The sequence below is a fragment of the Trachurus trachurus genome (assembly GCF_905171665.1).
Source record: "Trachurus trachurus genome assembly, chromosome: 21".
NCBI lineage: Eukaryota > Metazoa > Chordata > Actinopteri > Carangiformes > Carangidae > Trachurus > Trachurus trachurus.
The window spans coordinates 32,704,409-32,719,772 of record NC_139899.1 but is presented as its reverse complement, the minus strand read 5'-3'; the positions used below and the strand labels follow the sequence as shown (position 1 = coordinate 32,719,772).

Sequence of the window (15,364 nt, the reverse complement as noted above, 5' to 3'; positions counted from 1 at the left end):
GTCCCCTGAGGACGTTCACAACAGACAGAGACACTTTGGTTTCAGACCTGGTCCAACAACTCGTCGTACAAACTGGTTCTTTTCTACAATAACCTGAGTCTGACTGTCAGTTACAGCTTACATCTGATCAGCTGATCCACGTCCTCCTTTAAAGTAAATGAACCCTCCCTTTGACCGGTCGCTCTTTAAAGACAGACAGCTGGGTTCAGGAGAGTCTGGTCTCTGCTGCTGGATCCTGAAACAACAACACAACTCATGTTTGACACTTTTAGGTTTTCAAAAGAATTCTCTGCAAAGTTATTTTAAGGGTTACAAATGTGAATGAGTTCCTTTTCCTACATTTGGTAACAATGGGCCTCATTCACCATTATCTCTTTAAGTTCATTCATCTTCTATCCAGCTCATCCTCACTAGGGTGGAGGGTGAGCTGGAGCCTTTCTCAGCTGACTTTGGGCAGGAGGCGGGGTTCACCCTGGACAGGTCACCAGTCTATCACAGGGCCAACATATACACACACACATTCACACCTATGGGTTATTTAGAGTCAGCAGTTAACCTGCATGTCTTTGGTCTGTGGGAGGAAGCTGGAGAGAACCCACACATGCACGGGGAGAACATGCAAACTCTACGTCAGATTCATGAACGTGTTGTTAAATCAAGAATGCCAGAGAAGGTGAGTTGAGAAAGAAAGTTAAAATGTCCAAACAAAAATCTACAGGGAGCGTCAGACTCCAAACATAAAAAGAACTTTAGTGCTGAAATGGAGCGACTGCTGCAGGAAGTGAACAAAAAGCAGCTGTTATATTTAGTAGCGTCAGCAGTGGATGCAATAACAGAAAAAAAGATGCATGGGATGCTGTCAGTCATTCACTGAACATGTGTCTGAGTTATAACTCAGTTTGTAATGAGAATCATTAGCTGTTTTCCCACTAAAATTAGCGGGTCGACGCAGGTTTTTTTTTTTTTTTGCCCCCCCGCTGGGGGATCAGACAGAGCATAAACCGGTCGCCCCGCTCTCGTCCACGGTGCAAGAAACACAGTGTCATGCCACAGCCGCCCGCTGCGGAGTGTGAGGTCCGTCCGCCGAGGCAGACAGGAACTCAAAACCTTTGAAATGTAGTTTTGTCTCTTACATCTGATCAGCTGATCCTCGTCCTCCTTTAAAGTTAGTGATGAAGCCCTTTGAGATGTTGCTCTTTAAAGACAGACAGCTGGGTTCAGGAGAGTCTGGTCTCTGCTGCTGGATCCTGAAACAACAACACAACTGATAAATGTGCATGTTGGAGAAAAACTGATGAGAAATATCTTCAGTCTTTTAATAAACACAACAACTGACTTTCTGACTGTTTTAAACTCTGACCTTTCAAATAAAGATCGTCTCTTGTTAAACTGATGACGCCCAATGGACTCATCGCTGGATTCAGGTCCAGGTCCAGATTCAGGTCCAGGTCCAGACTGTGGCTTGTGCTGCTGCTTTGGCCTTGAACACAACATACACAGAGCTTTGAGTGTGAATAATGATGGAGCAGCGAACTGAGTCATGGACAGTTAGAGATGCTCATCTGACCTTTGACCTGTGGTCTGGCTCTTGGTTTTAGAGGGAGGGGCTCCCTCCTCTCTGTCCTCACACTGATCCATGCTGCTGAGCTCACATCCACATCAGCTCACACACACTTTGTAGCTTCACCTGCAGAGGAAACACACATCATTCATCTGCACAGCAGCTCACATGTCCATCATGTCTCCAGCTGCTCCTCCACTGATTGGCTCTTCTCCTCTGCTTCATATCAGTGTCAGCTGAATACAGTCACACAGCAGTGAGGAAGAGGAAGCTGCCATCAGCTGCTGTACTTCTACTATCAGTCCACTAGATGGCGTCATGAAGCTGCAGCCCAGCAACATGATCCATGGACCACTGTTTCCATCCACTGACACACACAAGGACTGAGATCCACTGAGTTGATGTGACACAGTCTCTGTGTGGACAGCGTCCCTGTAGAAAACCACTGGATCAAACAAGCTACACACACAACAACTGGGCCTCCACTTATTTCACCTCATGGCTCCACTATCACAACATTCACTCATTTCACTCACACTGGAAATTCAAAGAGATAAAAACACTCTCCAGCTGCCACTGACACTTATTGTCTCTGTCCATCCATTCATCGTCTGCTCCATCAAATGTCACAAAATACAGACAAATGATGCGTTCAAGTTCCTCTCAGTCTGAGGCCACGTCTTCAAATGTCTCATTTTGTCACAGCAACAATCAAAGAGACAAAAATATTCAGTTTACAGTCAAATCAAACAGAGAAAATAAGGAAATCTAAAGTTTTTGAGGCTGAAAATTTAAAATTTCTGCTTGAAAAATGTTGATTGAACAACTGTTGCAGCTCTAAAACATTCTCCACAACAATATTGATGATTTGTGTCCAATAATCAATAACCCAGAGTGTTTGCTGTGTGTAACCACATACATGAAAGGTGAGGACACAGAGACAGTGTCCAGCTGCTCCTCTTCTAATAGATTTAAATGAGTCAGTGAGCTGATGTAACCTACAGAGTCACAGGACAAACATGCTGTGGTTTCATCTTTGATGAACATTGATCAACACTGGAAAATCAATCATCAATAAAGAAACTGTCAGTATTGATCAGTGATATAGGCAGTAACAGCTTCTGCTCTTATTTCAGCGCTTCTACCCACAACATCCACACAACATGGAGGACACGGTTCTACCCACAACATCCACACAACATGGAGGACACGGTTCTACCCACAACATCCACACAACATGCAGGACACGGTTCTACCCACAACATCCACACAACATGCAGGACACGGTTCTGTCGGTCCAGACTTTACAGCTACAGCTCTGACTCAGCTACAGTCACATTATAACAACACAACAACAACAACAACAACACAACGACAAGTTGAAGGGCAGAGAACTCAGGTAACGACAGGTGTTAACGAGGAAAACATTCAGACTGTTCACCTTACCTTCACACGGGGAAATAAACTGCGACACAACCGCTGGGTAAAAATAAACTATGAAAGTTGCCTCACCTGTTTGACATGAGGACGAGGTCTTACCTGGACAAACCTGCTCTACTGCTCTTTGCTCCATTTCTCTCTCTCTCAGTTGATAAACTAAACAAGTGTAACCCTGCTCCATGAGCATGTTGCAGGTTAAAGGTTCATTCTTCATAAAACATTTTTAAAAAAAGACAGGACAGTGAGACCATTAATTCACAGATAGAAAAAACCTGTCCCCAGTAACACAAGGGCAGGCAGAACCAAAGTCCAGTAAAGGAACAAAAGTGATAACCAAACATTTCAAACAATGCACCACAAAACATCCATACAAATAACATAGCACAAAAAGTAAGGACATTTGTGTTTGGTAGATTATATTTATTGTAACAATGCTTCTTGGAAATAAATCTTATAGCGTTGGAAAGCCTGTTTCTTACCCTTTTAAATGGTGCTATACTTGTGAGGAACATGCATTGGTGGGGTGAGCAGCAGAGCTAAGTATCTGGGTTGTGCCCATGAAAAATGTGCCAAATCTTTTCTGCCAAGTCAAACAGCTTATTCTGCCATTGACTCTTTTTTGGTGTTTGGTGGATTGGATGATTGAAATGTGAAGAAACAAGACATATCTGCAATTTAACAATTTATTCATTTAACAAACAGGAGCTTCAGTAGCATGTGGAAGAACCATATGTAGCCGATGTCATATCTGGCCCTCTGCGTTGTGTTTCTCACGGCCTGCCCTAGGTGAGGTTCGATCCCACGACCTCCCGCACTGGAGGCGATGATGCTAACCTCTTCGCCAAGAGGTTGACAACCGCTTAGCACGTTGGTTAGCACATCTTTCATGGGTGGAGTGAGTGCACATCCGTTACACATACACAGCCACAACAGCCTGGCACCTCCTACTGTTGTGGTATTTTTTCTTACCTGGACAAACCTGCTCTACTGCTCTTTGCTCCATCTCTCTCTCTCTCTCTCTCTCTCTCTCTCTCTCTCTCTCTCTCTCTCTCTCTCTCTCTCTCTCTCTCTCTCTCAGTTGATAAACTAAACAACTGTAACCCTGCTCCATGAGCACGTTGCGGGTTAAAGATTCATTCTTCATAAAACTTTTTTTTTTTAAAAGACAGGACTGTTCACCTTACCTTCACACGGGGAAATAAACTGTGACACAACCGCTGAGTCAAAGGTCAACTTTAACACTTTGAACTGTGACTCACCTGTTGGACGTGACGCTGTTCTCTTCCCTGGAATAATTAACCTGCTTCACTGGACTTTGCTCCAAGAAATAAAATCCAAAGTGAACAAAGAACATTTATCACACACACAACATTAACATGAAGGTGAACTGAACCAGACACTATGACAATTATCTGTCACTGACATGAAACACTCAGTGGAGAACTTTGAATGAATCAGGTGATAATTATTATTATAAACAGTTATTGGTAGTCTAACAGCTATAATAGTGCTGTGATGTCACTTATGGTCCAGCAGGGGGTTTAATACAAGTAGATCCATCAGGAGGAAACCACTGGAGTGAAATAGAGAGCCTAAGTGGAAGCAGAAAGTAACGTTGCCATGGGAACTCAATTCGGAAAAAACCTCCATGTAAGTGAACGGGAGTCAAAATTTTATTTCATGATCCGATAAAATTGTGCCATGAGAAAAAAATGTGACCTCTACCTGTTTAAAACATCACGGTTCATGAAGAGAAATCAGCAGTTTGTTGTAAAACTATTGTAAAATAAAATGGTCATAAAAAGGTCATATATTTTTCTCATGACACAATCACGAAATAAAACTTTGACTCCTGTTCACCTACATGGAGATTTTTCCCGAATTGAGGTCCCATGGCGAGCTTCACTTCTGCTTCCGCTTAGGCTCTCTATAACCAAGTCTGACTGATCTCCAAGGTTTCAGAGAGATGGAGAGTGTGTGAGCGATGGAAACTCCACATACACACAGCAAGAGATGAAGTGAAGACATAAAGCACAGAGTCAGATCTGAGCTCTCATAGAAGAACCTCAGAGAGGTACGGAAGAATTAATCCACCTTTATTTTGAAAGGTGAAACTTCCTCCAGATGGAGTCCACGGCGTTGAAGAGGCACATATAATAGCAGACTGTTTAGACTGGGAGAGGAGGTGAGACTTAATACTGGACCCGGTGAGGTGGTTGGGTGTCCGGTAAGCTAGCTGGTTGTCAGCTGTCAGGGATTTCCCCACGCTGTCAGACGCAGTTGGATCAAAGTGTGGGACAAAGTGCAGCTTAAAAACAGGATTCAGTGACTAGAAATCCTATGAGCGGTTAAAAACAACTAGAGGAGCAACTATAGCAACTATAAAACAGGGTAAAAAGTGTTTGTATTTTGTTTGTTTTTCAAGTCGCAGGGGGAGAGCTCAGTTGTCAGTGCAAAAACTCAAAATCTTTCCAAGAATATTTGTCTTATTTCTTGTCAAAATGTCTCATTTCTAGTCAAAACTAATCTCTTTCCACTTTAAATAAGACTCATCATCTAAAAATTAACTTACTTATATGTCACTTGAAATAAGTAGAAAAATCTGCCAGTGAAAGAACGTTTTTTGTGCCACTTTCAGATTTTTCTACTTATTTCAAGTGAAAATCTGCTTGAAAGATGTAAAAAGTGTCTAAAAACAAGCTACTTTTTAATATGATGAGTCTTGTTAGTATGATGAGATTAGTTTTGACTAGAAACAAGACACATAGTCTTGCTGAGATGTTGAGTTTTTGCAGTGAGTCACTGACGCCATCTTGCTACCTGTCTGTCATACTTCCATCACTATTTTCTTGTTTTCCACCGTTTGAGGTTTGACTGCTCATGAATGACATGTTAGTAGAGTATAAACCAGGGGCGGACTGGCCATCTGTACGTTCTGGAGAATACCAGAACGGCCGGTACAGCAGGACGGCCGCCGCCGGCCGCTGCGCAGCCGTCACAGTTTTTTTTTTTTCTCTTGCTTATCATCTACTGTTGTTCCATGTCCAGACCAATAGGTGGCAACAACACGCCTGCAGGCACATAGATGCGCAAGCTCACTCGTCACTCAGCCGTTGACGGAGGTGTATTAGTGTACCGTGTAGCTCAACTGGTAGAGCACTTACCCTTGTATACAAAACTCTTGCTCCTGTGTGGGATCGAATCCCTCCATAACTCTCTGAGTTTGGGTAATGCATTTTCTTTCCCCAACATTATGATCACTCTGTCAAAGTTAAAGCGGTAACGCAAAATGCTTTTAACGCTTTTACCGCTTCGACTAGCAATTGTTTTTTTTGTTTTTTTCCCCCCAATCGCCTGTTCATTCAGCCTGGGGAGATGAGAGGGGGAGGGGGAGGGGGGTGGCGCAGTCTTAGTTATAATGTTACAGAAAACCTACATGTTTTTTCTCCTCATGTTCCTACACTAAAGAACCTGTTTTTCTTATCACCAAACGAGGCTGCTCTCCCTCTGTCAGCTGATTTTGTAATACCATGAATGGAAAGCATAAGAAACGTCCAGATCTGGATGTTCCTTATGCTTTCCATTCATATTGCTGTTATTTCAAGCAATATATATATATATATATATACAGTATATGTGTGTGTGTGTATATGTATATGTATATGTATATATATGTGTATATACATAATGTGTGGCCTCTCTCTGTCAAAAATGCCAGGGCCTATTTTCTGTCCCAGTCCGCCACTGGTATAAACCCAGTAGAGCTCTGAGATCTACTGACTCAGGTCAGATAGTGGAGCTCAGAGTTCAGACCAGACATGGTGAAGCAGCATTTAGCTGTTATGCTGCAACAACTGGAACAAACTACCAGCAGAACTGAGATCAACTGTAAACACTTTTAAATCCAGGTTAAAAACATTTCTCTTTTCATGTGCTTATAGCTGAGCTCTTTTAAGAACTTAAAACTTTATCTATTTTCTTTTATTTTACATTTGTACTCTTGCTTTTAACTCTGTTTTTAGTGTTTGTTTTTATTCTGTTTTCATGCTTCTCTTTTTTTTTCTAAATGTTTTGTCTTTATGTAAAGCACATTGAGTTGCCTTGGTATGAAATGCGCTATATAAATAAAGATGCCTTGCCTTGCTCCTATTTTAATGACGCTAACACTCACTATGAATGACCAGGTGAGGTCACAGGTGAGTGAGAAGGTGTTGCTGACCTCACCTGAAGTATCTGGTTTAATATAATCTTAATGTGACACTCACGTGTTTGTGTGTGTCTGTTGTGTAACTGTGATAATCAACAGTTCACAGTGACAAACAGTTGGCGGCCATTTTGACCATTTCTGAGCTGCTGCAGTGCGACGTCCTGACGTCAGAGCTTTGTGTCGTGTAGTTCAACAGGTTCAGGTGAGATTCTGCCTCATGTGACGTCAGCGCCCCCTACTGTCATAAATCTGCACCTGCACCACAGAGCAAAGGAGGAAAGGCACAGGATTATGGGTAATGGTCACATCAACAGAGGATTTGCTTTGAGGTAAAGAGTGAGAAGAACTCTGTAAAGAAGAAGAGAGTGACCTGGAGTGTCATTCTTCAGAGACGTTTCACTGCTTCACATCTTTACAATCTTTAGTGAACAATATCCACTATTTCATTTTCTTCAGCTGCTGTGAGGAACATGGAGCTGGGCTTCCTATCAGAGATCATTGCAGTCCTCACATGGAAACGGATCAGGGAGTTTTTCTGCCACGTTTTCCTTCATCCATGTCGTCCTTTTTAATGTTCCTGTAACCCAGTAGATGATTGGCTCTAATTATATGAATATATAATATAATAATATTGTTTGTTGACCTCAAAATTCATTTATTTTAGGCAGTAGAAAGCTCCTATCGTCCCCACAGAAACATGAACATGACCTACAGTTACTATTGTTTGTGCATTAAAGGAAGATTTAAGGCATTGACAACCTGTTATGAGCTGTGATATATTGTGTGGATGCTGAACTCATTGTATTTTGTTGTGTGTGTGTATTGCTTGCACTGATAATGTGCATTATAGACGGAGAACCTGCTAAATATGTTCATTACCAGCAAAAGCAACGTTGTGAATTAAAAAACTGAAGTGTTTGATTTGTGTTTTTACTGTTTCACAGTTGATAACTTAAAGGATTCGTTTAATGGTTAAAAAGAGATTAAACAAAATATTTCATGGTTAAAAGTAAAACAAAAAGTATTGTAATTTATGCAAAACAGCTAAAATCATCACATTTCATGGCAAAAAAAAGCTGAAATTATTTACAGGATGGTTTTAAAATGTGTAAAAATAAATATTCCATTTGATAGGCTATAGAACTAAAACTTGTACAGTTAATAAAATGTTTTCTATCATTACACTATTGTATTACAGCACTAGTGTGTTTAATTGTGTGATTATGTGATGTGAGTATGGCCATAAAGAGAAGAGTGTTATGACGAGGTTGTAACAGTCTCTGTTCCACAAAGACTTTCAAACAACATTAATTAAAACTCATTTTTGTAATTATTATTTTTCTCATGTGGACATTTCCCGTATGTGATAGAGAACAATTTGATTTGTCATTTGTGAAGAACAAAAAGAAAGAAACTGTGGAACATTTTATCTTTATTTTTCATAAAGCATATGTTAACTCCATAGTAGCTTGTGACTTCATTTCCTCATTGTGTTTATCACTCACCTAACCCTCCTATTACGAGCCCAGTCTTTCCTGGTCCATATAGCTTCATATCCTGTGACACTCTGAATGAAATACTGAGGGGAACTTCATTGTGTTGAGACATTTTTGATAATAACATTTTATATATCCCATATTCCTTTAGTGTTGTTTTTGGTGTTATTAAATATTGTCCTATAGTTTTCTTTTCTTTTTTTTTTTGTGGCTTTTTTGCCTTTATTCGATAGCACAGTGAGATAGACAGGAAAGGGGGAGGCAGAGAGAGGGGGAATGACATGCAGGAAAGGTCTACCCGACGCGGGACTCGAACCTGGGACGCCTGCGTTGAGGACTGTAGCCTCTACATGGGGCGGCCGCTTTAACCACTGCGCCACGCACCGCCCCTTTAGTTTTCTTTTCTACAGAGCTTTATAGTATTGGTTCACTTATTCTGATACTTACATGTGTTTTCTGCCTCTTTAGTTCTTTGTTGAATAAATTCTCTGTAGAGTGTATTTGTCTTTTGACAGGCGTTTCCTAATCCCTTCATGATCCATGGTCCATCTATAGACTTTAGTTTTCTAGTTTGTTGTTTCACTGGACACTTTTTGTTTAATAATGATGTGAATATTCTTCAAATGTTCCATTTGCATTGTAAATATGGTTTTCATTATGAACTGTTTCCAAGTCATTCCTAAACACATTGATGCTTTCCTCTGTCCTCACTCTGCTGTAATGTGTTTTATTTATTTATCTGGCTGCTTTGTCTTGTACTTGCTGCTGTAACAGAGTTAAGGAGTTAGTAATTCCACTAACTGTAATTCTGTTATTATGGAAGCTGCACTACACTTAGTTTATTATTATTATTTATCTGCCTGTTACAATATGAAGTCGTTCACTCCTTTATTTATTTTTTATCTATTTATTATGATCTATGAGTTAGAAGCTCTTATTTTGAAACGCCACACTAACGAGCCCCTGCAGACTTGGCGGGTTGACCCGTTTCTAGGCAACAGTCTGCTGTCGGAGTGTCGTGGTAGGTTGACTTGTACTGAGCTCCGTTAATATAACTTTCTATTTGAGGGTTAAAGGTGACTTTATTGATCATACATGTGAAGATCTGCTCCAGACAACAACTGCTGATGTTCTGTGATGATGCTGAGTGAGATACATGACAAGTTCATTGATACGGAAAAGCTTTTCACTAACTTTGATAGCTTCATGTTAGCTTGTGGCTAATCCTAGCAGCGTGACTGTTCAACAGGCAGAGAGTGTTGTGAAGGTTATTTTGTTCCAGTGTGTGTGTGTGTGTGTGTGTGTGTGTTATCCTGAGCTGTGACTGTGAAGCCTGATGCAGAGATTATTTCTCCTCTTTTCATTAGCAGATGTAAATAAAGTCTGATGGGAGTCTGACAGTGACGGTCCTTGTCCTCTGTGAAACTACACGACGACGCATGAGAAAGCACTGAACCGCTACGCTGCCATCAGCTGTAACAACTGGTAGGTGTCACTGAGCTCAGAGATTCATAGTCCACTCACTGGCTTGTTTTCTGTCTCATTGGTCAATATGTGCTCCGTTAAAGGGATAGTTCACCCAGAATTCAAATTTCACTCATTATCTCCTCACCCTCATGTGGACTAAGGGCTGGGAGAAGTTTCAGAGTCCTCCGTGTCTTCTCTGAGTTACAGCGGGGCTCCGTGCAGCAGTATTTGTCCATATAATGGTTATGAATGGACACCACTTTTCTTCGTAACAAAAAGACACACCAAAAAACATCCAAATACCTCCATGCTGCTCGTCTGTAATGTCCCTCTGGTATTGAAGCCCCGACATGAGAAATTGTTCCGAAAAAAAATTAAATAAGTCTATATTTTAAGCTTGTTTGTAGCGGAAGCTCCCAGCACTGCTCTTCCTGGTCCGTCCAAATCTCGCGTGATTTGCACTGACACCCAGTTCACGAGATTCCGGCATTTAATTTTTTTCGGAACAATTTCTCATAGTGGGGCTTCAATACAAGAGGGACATTACAGACGAGCAGTATGGAGGTATTTGGATGTTTTTTGGTGTGTCTTTTTGGACGAAGAACAGTGAGCTCCGTTCGCAACCATCATATGGACATGCAGTGCTGCACGGAGCCCCGCTGTAACTCAGAGAAGCCACGGAGGACTCTGAAACTTCTCCCAGCCCTTAGTCCACATGAGGGGGAGTAGGTAATGAGTGAAATTTGAATTTTGGGAGAACTATCCCATTAAGGCGGTACAGTAGGCTGTGATTCTGCTGGATCTAGTGGTTTTTGGATATAGGCTCATTGAATTGATGAACTCATCAGTCATTCTGTGCTTATTGGGATTTAGCAGATCAGTGTTTAATAGAGAACTGTAATAATGTGTATTCTTATTTATGTATGTAAGCACACGGAGACCCGACTTGGTTGCAATAATTTCTGTTTACTTCCTAGTTGTTCTTTATGACACGCTATCAGGTTAACCACAACTCTGGTAACATACTCCACCTAGTGGTAGGAGTCATACATGCACATACATCACACACTGTACACTGCAAAGACTCTAAGGGCCCTAGTTTCTTAGACCGAGCGAAGTCTAAGTGCAGCGCAGCTTCGCCACGCCAACGGGGCTGGACCAGGTCCATTTCGCAAGATTGGTGGGCCGCGCAGTCAGACTTAGACCAGCGTAAACCCTCCCCTCGTCCCTCCCACCGGCGCAAACGGCGAAGAGGGAGGAGACAGGGAGGGAGGGAGACAGGAGGAGGAGAGAAAGGCGTGGAGTGGGTTTGACACAGCCGAGTCAGATCTTCACCAATCAAATGAGCTCCTCTCCTCACCTTTAACTGCGCGGAGGGCGATGCGCGCTGCAAGTTTGTCATTTTATACTTGGACTGGACGGAGGAAACAGCGACGCCAGAGGCCGAACCTCTCCCAGGAGGAAACAGCTGTTTCCCCGGAGGTCCGAGCTCAGAGTGACCAATAATGAGTTTACTAATAATAATACAAATATCCTTGTTTGATCTGATACACTGAGAACCCCTGCCCAATGAAAGAAACAACAACTAATAAACTAATAAAGAAACTCACATTTATTCAAACCCTGTGAAGCAAGATGAGAGGTGTAATCACAACATAAACAAACACCATGCGGAATGAAATCAGCGTAAAGGACGCTCTCTCTCTCTCTCTCTCTCTCTCTCTCTCTCTCTCTCTCTGTCCGTCTCTTTTTTTCTCTTTTTTTTCTGTGATAGAGTATACTGTAGTAGGCTATATACTGACTATCTGATACCGAGGCTGTGGTGGACTAAGAGAGATGAAGATTTGTGTTTTGTTTTTCATTACGGCTGCCTGATGCGCTAATGAATTAATAAGTAAATAAATAAATAAAGCGATCATCACAAGGGCAGAGTGGTATCTCAACACGGCAGCGACATGCAGTCATCCACCCTCAGTCCTGCTCTTGGGACATCCACAGCTGCTTTTCAGTGCCAGTTCGTCCCTGCTGTGTTAATTCAGGTGGAGTTTCCTTTACGCGCCGACAGCCTTTGATCTCTGCTTTGATCTGACGTCAGATGTGACGGGACAATCTATATAGATATAAATCCACGTGTTGATTCCGTTAGTTGCATTAAATAGTGGTTATTGTGGATATTTATTGCATTGAAATGTGTCTGGAACTGTGGAGATCTGCCTGTGAGGTCTTGGTGACGTGTGTGCACTGCAGGTCAGTCAGTCAAACTTCCACTGCACCTGCTGTGCTTCGCCCTGCGCTGAGAATAGACCTGGTTGGAGGTGGCGAGCTTTCAGCGCAACCTCGGCGAGACATTTTCGCACAAAACTTCCACTGCACCAAGCTGAATCTGTGACGCCTCCCCCTGCTGCGCGGCCACGCCTATCTCAGCGCAGCGCGATCTGCCAATCTTCCAATCTGACTTTGCGCTAGGCTGCGCTGGTCGAAACTTGCATTAGACCGGCTGCACTACCTTGCGCCACCTGCGCTGCGCCAGCAAACTAGGGCCCTAAATCTTTCCAAGAATATTTGTCTTATTTCTTGTCAAGATGTCTCATTTCTAGTCAAAACTAATCTCTTTCCACTTAAAATAAAGCTCATCACCTAAAAATGAACTTGTTTTTAGATCATTTTCACTTGTTTCAAACTAATTTGACTACTTGACTACTTGAAATAAGTAGAAAAATCTGCCAGTGAAAGCAAATTTTTTGTGCTTGTAATAAGAAAGAAAAACTTGCTCCACTATCAGATTTTTCTATTTATGTCAAGTGGAAAATTTGCTTGAAAAAAATAAAAAGTATCTAAAAACAAGCTACTTTTTAAATGTGATGAGTCTTACTTTCAGTATAATTAGATTTATTTTGACTAGAAATGACATTTTGACTAAAGAAATAAGACAAATATTCTTGGTAAGATTTTGAATTTTTGCAGTGTATATATAAAGATGTGCTGCTCTTTTTGCTCCATTGCTTGTTATGAGAAGCCAGTGATGCAGTCGGCTACTAGTGCTCATATCTGTAACAGACGGACACAGATGCTGAACCCTGACCTGGCTGCAGAAACAGAGAGTATCAGTGTGGACACTCACATTCAGAGTGTTGGAGGCCTGCGTGGACTTTGCTGCACAGGGGGCTCTTCTCCTCGCTTCCAGACCATGGGGAGAGGTTTTCGGGGACACGGCAGGGTGTCCTACGCTGCTCTCACAAGGAAGCTGAGCCGTGACTGTGGAGTTGGCCAGATGTCTGCCCATGTTACCGCCCTGTCGACGGTGTCCTCCCAGAGGGTCCATGCTCCTTGTTTGCCCTGTGGGACACAGCCTTGATGCAGAAGTGGTCCCGCTCCACTTAGTGAGACCTCTTCCACAGCCATGTTCTTCCTCTGTTCCCTTGTGGCTTTGGACCAGAACGCTCCAAAACTCCAGATCGGTAAATACAGAGACTGCTGCTTGATGAAAAACTGTCCCTGAAGGCAACGCCCGACATGAGGAATTGTTCCGCCGGTCACAGGAAGAGCAGTGAACTGAGACACTGGGAGCTTCCGCTACAAACAAGCTTAAAATACAGACTTGTTTAATTATTTTCGGAACAATTTCTCATGTCGGGGCTTCAATACAAGACGGACGTTACAGACGAGCAGCATGGAGGTATGCTAACACACACAGTCAAAGTTTCAGCTCTGTTGATCTGAAGGTGATCGATAATCAGCAATAATCATAAACACACACATTAGATTCTCTGATAAAAACCTGTGTCAGCATAACACCCACAATGCTGGTGTGTGTGTGTGTGTGTGTGTGTGTGTGTGTGTGTGTGTGTGTGTGTCTGGACTTGTAATGATAAATTAACCAGGAAGTGGAGAGTTAGAAACGGGAACTGTTCTCCTACAAAGTAAAGTCACACATTGGCAGCAGTGAACAATTTCAGAATAAGATGTTGACGCCTATGGAGAGACAATTTGTCAAAACTTGATGAATGAATTAAAATCTGCCAGGAAATGAATCTCAAAATAAATCCAGTAATAAATGTTGACATGTATATGTTTGTTTATTAATTCATTTATTTACTGGTTCTTTATTAAATCACGTTGTTGTTTATTTCACATCAGATTATTTACATTCATGGATTAAATCAGTTGATTTTTTTAAACTCTTCTCAGTGATTCTCATAAACTTCTTCTTGTTTTTCAGGTCCCAGTGATTTTTCTGTTGCCATGACGCTGATGAGTTCATTATTAAACTGTGTTCATCTCTGTCCTGTGAAGACGACGTGAGTGAGAGACAGAGACAGACGTGTAGAGACTGAACTGTCTGTTCAACAGAGAGAAGGTTTCTGTGACAGGAGGAGACTCTGCTTCACTCAACACAGACTCACTGACGAACCAGGACTGGACCAGCAGAATCCAAACCCAGGATAGAGAGGTTGAGTGAAGGTGGTGTTGAAGGTGTAGAGGTGGATCAGTGAGTCAGAGGAGACTCTGTAGAAGGACAGAGAGCCAGCAGGACAGTCCACATACACTGCTACTCTAGAGACAGAGGAGGAGGAGGAGGAGGAGGAGGAGGAGGAGGAGGAGGAGGAGGAGGTGATGTATGTCTCTCTGTTATTGTGCCAGATTCTGTAACCACCACCATAGCAGATCAGACACCAGGACTGATCGTTCTGTCCAAACACACAGTCATCACTGCGTCCTTTCCTGCTGATTCCTCTGTAACTCACTGATATCTCAACGTCTCCTCTCCACTCGACCTCCCAGTAGCAGCGACCAGTCAGACCAGTTGAACACAGCAGCTGAGGCCACGGGTAAAATCTGTCTGGATGATCAGGATATGACTGATGCTCCTTCACACGTGTCGCCTTCCTGTTGTTGTCAGACAGTTTGATCCATGTGTTCACTGTGTTTGTGTCGATTGTGAGTGGACAGGAATCTGATGGAGAGAACAAGACACAGCTGCAGTTATTGATCATTGATCAGTTATTGACAGTTTGATGAAGACTCATGAGGTCAGTGATGTGACAGTGTGAAGATGGTTGAATGTGCTGCTTTGTTTCCAGTAGGGATGCACATTTTGAATTTTTTTTCTGACCGATAACCAACGCTCGTTAACCGATTATTAACGGTTAACCGATAAGATTGCGACGCTCCATTTTTTTTTTTAGCCATTAA

General features: G+C 42.2%; 1 protein-coding gene across 1 annotated transcript in view; it reads right to left on the bottom strand.

The window, feature by feature from the left end:
- LOC311004127 (uncharacterized protein) overlaps positions 1-15,364 on the bottom strand; it is a gene marked incomplete at its 3' end in the record, with an annotated part of 309,814 nt that overhangs the window by 234,703 nt on the left and 59,747 nt on the right. Inside the window, 2 exon segments of the mRNA XM_083996075.1 lie at positions 122-235; positions 1,568-1,687. Coding sequence (XP_083852201.1) covers positions 122-235; positions 1,568-1,638 — 185 coding nt within the window.